We start from the raw sequence: 9,704 nt of genomic DNA, 5'->3' as shown, positions 1-9,704 counted from the left end.
ATACTTGTCTTTCATGAGGAAAACCCAAGTATTCCTTGTGAAGTCATCTATAATTGTGATAAAATAAGAGTGACCATGGACATATGAGGGTGTGAAAGGGCCCAAATGTACACGTGGATTAGCTAAAACGAAGATGTAGTTTGAATATTGCTTAAAGGAAAAGAAAGTTTAGTTTATTTGGTATAATGGCAACAATCACATATGGATTTAATAGGATGACAGATAACAAAAAATATTTGTTGAATTCTTTTTAATAAATTGTGAGATGGGCGTCCAAGTCTATGATGCCAAAGACTAAAGTTATGTTGTGCACCCGCATTACTTAGGGACATATTTGCACTAGTATTACATGAAAAAGCTAAGTAAGATTCTTGACATGAATTGTACAAGGTCTTGTGAACATTATCAAGCCCAATCATCTTCAATGAAGGTGTTCCTGAGTAACGCAAGAGTAATGATAAAAAATGAGATGAGATTTATTATGATATGATAGCTGACAGCAGAAGTAAGATTGCAATTGAATGTAGGCACATAGAGAACATTGTATAAGGTTAAATGAGTATTCAATTTGATAGTTCCAGATATTGTAGATGATATATGTGATCTATTAGGTAATTTAATAGCAATAGGTGAAATACTATGATAAGAGTAGAAACGTTTGAGAGAGCAACAAATATGTCTAGTTGCTATTGTATCAAATACCCACTTATGGTTTAAACAACTACATGTTGCATTAATGATGTGGGAGTCGACATTGGTTGAAGATCAGACTTTGTTGAGCAGAGCTATGCGTTTGTTGTACATGTCAAGTGAGATGTCAACTTTGTTGATAGATTGATCAATAATGCTGGCAGTTGGAGATTGAGCATCATCAATTGTATTTACATTATTTGATGGGTCAATCTTGTCTTTGAACTTGAAGCTCGGGGGAATACCATGATTGAAATAATAAGAATCAGTGGTATGCCCAATTTTTCCATAAAATGAGCAAATCATGTGTGAAGGTTTATTTGGAAAAATCGATTTGCCACGACCTCTACTTTGCTTGGGAAGAAATCGACCATTAGCTTCAGGAGAGTTTGTGTTAGCCATTAGAATCTTGGAAGATTCAGAAGGAATTAAAGAGGATAATTGTCGTTCTTGTTGTAAGATAGACAAGAAGACTTTGATAATATTAGGTAGAGGTTCAACCAAGAGTATCTACGACTTGAGATGATTGAAATTATCATTCAGACCTTTCAAGAAACAAATAACATATTCCATGTCACGTTGTTTCTTAATGGTGGTATGAGCTCCACATGTGTAATGTGGAAGAATCCTCAGGGTTTCCAAATCTTCCCAAAGAGTCTTTAATTCATTGAAGTAAGTAGTTACTGATTTGTCTCCTCGCCTCATGGAGTGAATTTGTTGCAAAAGATCTGACAAACGGAAGTGATCGTTTTTGGAAAATCGGTTCTAGAAATCCATCCAAAGTTGTGTCGCATTGTCAACATATATTATGCTCTAAGAAATATCTGGAGAAAGCGTTGCAGAGATCCAAGAAAGTATAATATTGTTGCATCTTCCTTATGCATCAAAGAGAGCATCATCTTGTGGAGGTGTGGTGAGCTTTCCATTGATGAATTTGATCTTGTTCTTGCTCATAAGGGCTCTTTTCATTTAACGACTCCAAGATTCTTAACTATTTTCGGATAATGGCGGAGAAACAAGGACTGCATCGGTGTTTTCAATATGATGAAGGTAATAGGGATTGTATTGACCAAGGGTTGGATTCTTGGGGAAATTGTTGTTTGTGTTCTTATTGGTATTGTTGTTGTTGTTCAAAGAAAGGGTTTATGAAGAAGAAGAATCTTCTAGTTACTCACACTACTGATACCATAATACAACATTAATAATTTCATTGGATGTGAATAATTTGGCTTAACATTAATGAAGAGAAAGAGTGGTATTTATACAAAGAGGTTAGCTTTAGAGTCAAATAACTAACTATAACTAACCATGTTAACCCTAACTAATTGAGCTAACTACAATCACAATGAATGAATATATATATATATATATATATATATATATATATATATATATATATATATATATATATATATATATATATATATATATATTAATACATATAATGAATCGGTCTATGGAAAATATGATTCATGTGTATCGTAAAATTTTGAAGTGAGTTTTAAGGTAATTGATTTGATCCTTAAAATATGGTTTAAAACATAGAAGAATAATTCATAAGAACATTCTTTGGAGGAATATATAGATGCAAACTATGTTGAAATCGTGGAGACTAGAAAATTCTTTTTGGATTTTGTGTTTATATTGTTTGGGGACACTATTAGTTGGAACAAAAATCAACAATTTATTGAAACATTATCTACTACTCAAACGAAATACACTGCCCTTATTGAATGAGTGAAATAAGACATATGGTTGAGATGTATAATCAGGGAGTTATCAAGTTTATCATGTACGGACAAAGATCATTGACATCCGCTTGGACTTTGTTAAAGGCAAAGATTGAATTAAATGATGTATTGATTGAGAATTCGATGGTTGTGCTCACCAAGTGATTAGTTAGATTGGAATTTCGGAATTGCTTGGATGTGATCAATTTTCTTAAAGAGTAATTTAAGATCGGAGAGAACATTAAGATAGTTGATGGTTACATTGATATCAAAATTGATGTGATGGAAAAGTGGAGATTTGTTGTATAAATATGAACATTAGATTTTCTTGAACATTACTACCATACTCATTGAATTTGCTTAAACTAATTATCATTATTATTTTCTCCACACATTATTGTTGTTGTTGGCTTTAACAAATATTTTTGAATCACCCACCGACAACTTATTTGCAAGTCTAAAAGAGTAGGTACCGGGCACAATTTCATCCTATAAACATCCTATAAACACAATAAAAGTTCCATGAAAATAGTTCCAATTTCAAATACTGGTAATATGAACAAATGGAACTACTGATCTTGGAATGAGATTGGCATGAAAGCTCCATGAAATCCATATGGAACTCTATAAGGCATTTCAATTTTCGCAACTGTCTCACCAGAGAAATTCTTTGTATCTATTATATGAACCTGAAATAAAAGTGGATAGAACAAAATTAGTAAATGTGTTAATTAATAACAGTTCTAATCATTAAAAAAGCTTCTAAACCCACTTGAGATTTGTTAGTAACTTCATTGTGAACAAAAGTAATGATCCAACCATCATCTTCTTCAACTCCTCCATCTCTAGCCACAAACGCTGCTCCATTGCAATATGTATTCTTCTCAAACATATGGTATTCCATCTTTATACAAGACTCTTCACATGATTCTTCCAAGTATAGCTTTGCTAAACCTCCATACTTTGGCACATCTAAATAACACAACAGCAAAACCATGTTACAAAATATTTATTTAGGAAATATGAAAGAATAAACTTATACTCTATAGTCTATTCTTAATTACATTCAGCGGTGGAGCTTGCAATAGGATCAACTACTTGTGTGTAAGCATATTTATGCTTAATACCAACATAGTTTTCATTGATCATAGGAAAATCCATGTAGACTACTTTCTCACCACACAGATATTTCTCCTTAACCTCTCCGGTTTTCATATTCAATCGCCATTCGTAACAACGAGATAACGACTCATAGTTGTTTGAACTCGAGTCGGGTTTAGGAATTAAAGAATCAAGAGATCTGCATCCCCTCACTACAACCTGTTGATCCACATTAGACTAAAACATAATAACTTAATCTTTTACATATTCCTTTAGGATAACAAACAACTTACCTCATCACCATTTTCAAAAGAATTGATAACGTGAAAGGTGCAATTAGGTTCAACCTCAAACCATTTGATTGAGTCCGCGTCACCATAGCGCGGCATTATCCCAATCCTCGCATATTCTTTCTTATCATACTTTATTAACCTACATTGAAACAAGTGATTCTAACTTCTAAGTCAGAAGAACTTTTCTTCGCCCTTTATCATAAAATAAATTGATGGCATATGAACTCACTGGCCTCCTCTTAGAAGTCTGATAAGATCAATGGTTAGTGGAAAATCCATGATCACATTGTACCTGCAAAAAAAACTCACATGAAAACATATTCTACAATGCAATTCAGATTTCTTGTTTTCCAAGAAAGCTTAATAGTCTATAATGGTACCTTTGTGTAACACCTATGTCATGGCAAAGACTGCATCTGTTTAGTTTGATATCAACTTTATGAACAAACTTCTTTCCATCCGCTGAAATAACTCCAACCACGGCAAAAGGTTTAATTGGTTCCACACCTAATGCTACTAGCTCTCCAGTAATTGGAGCTTTCTGTGATATAGTTTGTGAGTAAACAAACAATAATGTAGAGTGGTAAAGGAGTTTGTTGCAAATATAGTGACAACAGGTAATCAAAAACCTTTGGATGACTCGGAAAAGATCGATTCCAAGTTGCGCTGAGTTCCCAATTGTTTAAAGTTTTCAAGGATAATATATCAATCTCTTGTGGCATGTGACTTTCAGCAACTGAGTAAAACTTTCCTGAATGCTCAAACACACTGGTGTTGCTGAAGTATTTGTTTACTGTGCCGTATCTCAGCCAGTTGAATAGATAAGCAGATAAAATGGCGAGTGAATGGCCTTGTGCGGCGGGGAGAAACAATGGTTTGTTTCTTTGTTTTTCAAGATTGTAGGTTTCGGTTTCGACGTGTTTGTTGTTGTAGATGACATTCCAGGTTCCATGACTTGATTTTTGAAAATACAATGCATGAAGCATTCCTTCTCCTTCCACCCAGACGTGACTTGACTTACCAAAGATTGAGTTTGTTGATTTTAGTCCTCCAAAAAGTGGATTTGATCCTGCATATTATATTTGTATTTGTATGTAGATAGTGTTAAGAGTTTCCAAAATAATGGAAGTCCTAGATCCATATAGAAAGCAAAGAGGAAGATAGATTATTTGATGATTAGGAAAAACTTGCATGTCTTAGTATTTCATTTGGATGAAAAAATAAGATAGTTTTTATTTTGATATTTATAACAACTTTTGTAATTGAAACTTGTAGAATTAGAAAAGGAAATGGTGCACATTGCTATATCGATATGCTCTTTTTCTTCCTAATTTTGTTATGTATTATATTATATTTTTTATATCAAATTTAAAATCATTTATTTATTTTTTATTAATTTTATTAAAAAATTTAAATCATTAATATTCAATAATAAGTTATCTTATATATTCGTTTGATTAGATGATTCATCACAATTTAAAAGTTGTTATTAACAAATATTTTAATTTGTATTAAAAAGAGTTATAATCTAAATTAGATGTCCTCATTTTTTTTAAAATATTATATTGTGAGTTATAATTGTTTTAATCACTCAATATTAAAAATTTTATCATAAGAAAAATATATATACATTTTTCATATTTAAATATCATCCAATATATAAAATCTTTAAAATAAAATATAAAATATTAATAAAATCTTTTCCCCTCTGTTCATAAATGAAATATATCTTGGATATCAAACATCGCATGTATATATAACAAATTTAAAAAGAATTCTCACCATTTCTAATGTATACACCCTCTGGAAAATCCTTTGGAATTTGTCCTTGGATGCTACTCACAACTATGGCTTCTCTCAACTCTTCCACAGGAGCAAAGTTACTCTACACAACATTCAACACAGTTTAAATATTTAGAAAATACATTATTTTGTGTGCTGTGGCTTTATTTGTAGAAGCAACAAATTTATACCATAGATGGAAGCAATGGCTTGTCACTGAACTCAAAGAACGAATCCACAAAAACATCAACTAATTTTGCTATATTATTTTTCACTGTTTTGGCAACATCAAATTGCAAAGACACTTGCGGTATAGTTGATCTCAAGTTTGGCTGCTAGTGAATTAATTAATCAGTCAGTTTCTTTTGCAGCAAAAATAAGTAAAAACAAAACCAAAATTGTTCCATATATATAGATGTATACTAAATATGTAGTTACCTTAGAAATAGACAAAAGTGGAATGTTGTTGTGTTGACGAGAATTGTCTGAGACATGGAAGGGTCCTTTGTTATTGGAGCAATTTACTTTTAATGGATTATTATTATAAGAAGTGGCCATATTCTTTATATGTTTAGTTAGTATATAAGTTTACCTATATATATAGTAGATTAGTGGAATGATCACAAGCAACTTGTAATATAAAAAAAAGAAAAAGAAAAAGGTATCTCTATGCAGCGTTAGGTGAAATCCGGTTTTTGGCTTATACTCATGCTTTCTAAAATAATAATATAAATTCACATGCAGTGTATCTATATTGTTTTTTTATTTGTGAGAAAATAAAAAAAAATGAGAAAATTCACATGCTTTCTTAAATGTGAAATTTTTACAAAAATAATCCATTTTTTCAAGGAAATTTCCAAAATACCCTGATTTCAAAAAAAATCTCAAATTACCCAATTTTTAGGAGGAGTCGCCAATTGAATTGGAGACTCCTCTTAAAATTGAATGGAGGCGCCAATTCAATTGGAGACTCAGTGTAAAATGCTATTTTTTTTGGTAAATGATATACGTGATAAATAAATTTGATATAGGACCAATTGATATTTAATAAAATTTGTTGTTTACACAAAGAAACCTAATGGTGATGATCGGGATCACCTAACCGACTTCCGGTCCCACATCCTCTAGCTACCCTAACCCGTGGCCCTAACCCACGTTGATGATTCGGTACCGGTGTTTGAGCATCTGAGGGGCCAGGAGCGTCACTACCAACTACAGGAGAAGGTCTGTTGAGGTAGTCAGACAAGTCGACATAGTCTTCAGTATGCATCGATGGTGTACCGCCGTAGCTGAGCTCATGACCCATGCCAGAGAAGTTGGGATGTGGTTGACTCATTGATGGGCGATCGGGACGGTTGAAGGGAGACATGGGTGTGAACGATGCGTCGAGGAAAGGTTGGAAAGGTTGTTGGGGTATTTGGTAAAGATAGGGTTGTTGGATGTTTTTGTTTTGTGAGGTTTGGGCTTCTTGGCTACGGTGGGAGGAGGGGCGGTTGGTGTTGAATGATCGTTGGGTGTTCTGCCTTAGGCGACTTTGGTAGGGTGATGAGGTGGATGCGAAGCGATGTTGAGTCTCAGGTTGATGGTCAATTTGTTGGTGGTGGTATGGGGTATGCTCTTGGTATTGGGGTTGGGTGTATGGAATGTTTTGGTTGTATGTTTGTGTGTTGGTTGAACGGAACGTTTGACGGACAGGGTGTTGTGTGTATCCGGTCTGACACTGTCGTTGGGGGTTTGGTGTTGAGGTGTCAGGTGTGTAAGTCATCTGGCGTGGGTCGTACAAGTACATATCCTCGGAGATGAACTGAAAACCAACCGATCTGTACCAAGCCATATAAGTACGACTTGGTTTTTCTTCAGTTGGCATGACTGCATCAGTTAACACATGGTCATGACGGTGCTTCCATTTGCGACACTCCGATCTTGCGAAGCTTTGCCATGGATTGAAGTTCCATTGGTCGTTAACTTTGCACAGATGCCATTCTCCTAAGCTAGCTGGGGGATCTGGGATATTTTGGGGCATACGAAACTGCAGCTTCACACGATCACTGTTGTGCATCTCCACAGTTGTGAACCGTATTATCGGTGTGCATGCAGTCCATACGACTGCGTCTTCAGCGTTGACTTGATGGTCATGATCCAAATTAAGGTATGGACGCCAAATAAACTGAAATGTAAAAGAAGATTGGATTATAGTCAAGGTAGAAGAAGTTAAAAAAATATAACGAAATAATTAAGTTATTTTCCTTACGTCTGTCGGCCGAAGGTGATCCAACAGGTTGCGATACTGAGTAATACAGTGTCTTGGATATCTGTTGTAACTCATTCCACGTGCAGACCATCTACACGAAAAAGTCAAAAAATATTAGTTAGAGGTAATAATCTTTAAAGAAGTAAGTAAAGATATAGCAATTTAAACAACTTACTTTTGTGCATACGGAAATGTGAAAAGGTTGTTGTTGACGGGTGCTAGGGACGATAGTCTTGACCAACCCCATACTTGTAGCAAAATAACACATCCAGAAAATGTAGATGTGTCTTTGTGTGAGTTTTTGCACAAGGAGCTATAGAGATAGGCTAGACAAGCAGATCCCCAACTGTAACTTCCTATTCTATCTACATGTCTAAGTAAACGTAAATACATAATATGCATGCTAGAACCACTACCTTCGGGAAATAAAAACGAGCCTCCTCTTAAGCCCTACACAGGGGCGCCAATTGGATTGGCTAGGGCACCTGCCCTAGCCAATCCAATTGGCGCCTCCATTGAATTTTTAAGGGGAGTCTCCAATTCAATTGGCGCCTCCTCCTAAAAGTGGGGTAGTTTGGGAATTTTTTGAAACCAGGGGTATTTTGAGAATTTCCTTGAAAAAGTGGGTTATTTTTGTAAAAATTTCCTTAAATGTGTCTATTTTATAAATACTTTAAGAGTAATTTAAATTTTATTTTGAATTTTAAAATAAAATTTAATTTGCTTAATTATCCATCAAACTCAAACATTAATCGCGTTAAAGTATTTTTTATTTAAAATCAAACTTTTATCTTCATGACTCATATTTTATGAATTAATAAATCAATCCAAGAGTCTTGTACTTGACTCAGGTGACAACTTGATGTTTCAATCTTATACCATAATTGTGCACCATTCATCAAAATAATTATCATGTCATCGTCTTTAATTAAACTGAAATGTTCGAATCATGGTAATCACAAGTTATCCATAAATTTGATTCCTTTAATGTATCACGAATCAATCCAACCAAATAACATTAAGGGTTACAATAATATGTGTCTTTCAAGTCTCTTCCAAAACACTTGGTTATAACATATTACCAATAATGTATACAATATGGATAACAAAACTAAATAAACATAAGCTTAATTGAATTCACACTACTACGAATAAAAGATAGGGTATTGTTAACTTGTGTCCTAAGGGTACAAGTTTAAAACTAAATGAAGAAATATTATCTTGGAAATTGTGCATTGCTTTTAATAAAAATATAGAATTAATTTTTTCAATACAAATTTTCTATAAATAGATTTCTTATCTTGTGCCCTAGGGGCACAAGTTAGCATTACCCTAAAAGATATTACCTCGGTTTAGTAGGCGAGTTACAGAAATATGTCATGGAAAGTGCATAACATTTCCCCTAGATGTTTGCTACCTGAGGGGAAGTCTGAGAATTGTCATGAATTTGATCCCCCAAAACAACATTTTTTTCATTTTAAGCGCGGTCCACTTTTCTCCTCGATTAGATTTTTTAACTGAGGGAATTGTAAGACCCCAATTTTGTCCCTAAGATCCCTCATAACATCATATCATAGCATTGCACAGTCTCAAGGATCATTGAGCACTTTGCTTCCTTCCCTGTGGGTGGGATCTTTTTGAGAGTGGTTTTGGATCACCAGACATTGCTTGCATTTGTATATCATTGCTTTTCTTTTAATCACTAACCAAAAAGTACAAAAATATGTCATTAACCTTTGTTTTGCAGTCTAAGCAGTCATCAAGCCAGGCAATTCAAGGTTTTCCTTTGCACAGGAGGTGATGGTATTTTCTTGGTATGAGGACCACATGTCATTATCTTGAGCTTATATGAGCTAG

General features: G+C 34.0%; 1 protein-coding gene across 1 annotated transcript; it reads right to left on the bottom strand.

Moving 5' to 3' along the window:
• Positions 1–2,696: 2,696 nt before the first annotated feature.
• LOC127084389 (carotenoid 9,10(9',10')-cleavage dioxygenase) lies at positions 2,697–6,163 on the bottom strand. Its single transcript, XM_051024826.1, has 10 exons — positions 6,035–6,163; positions 5,788–5,928; positions 5,597–5,699; positions 4,444–4,883; positions 4,195–4,355; positions 4,044–4,106; positions 3,815–3,953; positions 3,485–3,740; positions 3,193–3,392; positions 2,697–3,109 (listed from the first exon to the last, which is right to left on the bottom strand). The coding sequence occupies exons 1-10, from the start codon at positions 6,152–6,154 to the stop codon at positions 2,990–2,992; spliced, it is 1,743 nt and encodes a 580-aa protein (XP_050880783.1). The 5' UTR covers positions 6,155–6,163; the 3' UTR covers positions 2,697–2,989.
• Positions 6,164–9,704: the final 3,541 nt, after the last annotated feature.

This window comes from Lathyrus oleraceus, chromosome 5, assembly GCF_024323335.1.
Source record: "Lathyrus oleraceus cultivar Zhongwan6 chromosome 5, CAAS_Psat_ZW6_1.0, whole genome shotgun sequence".
Classification (NCBI taxonomy): Eukaryota; Viridiplantae; Streptophyta; class Magnoliopsida; order Fabales; family Fabaceae; genus Lathyrus; species Lathyrus oleraceus.
The sequence above is the reverse complement of the archived record's forward strand: the minus strand, read 5'-3'. Positions and strand labels throughout refer to the sequence as shown.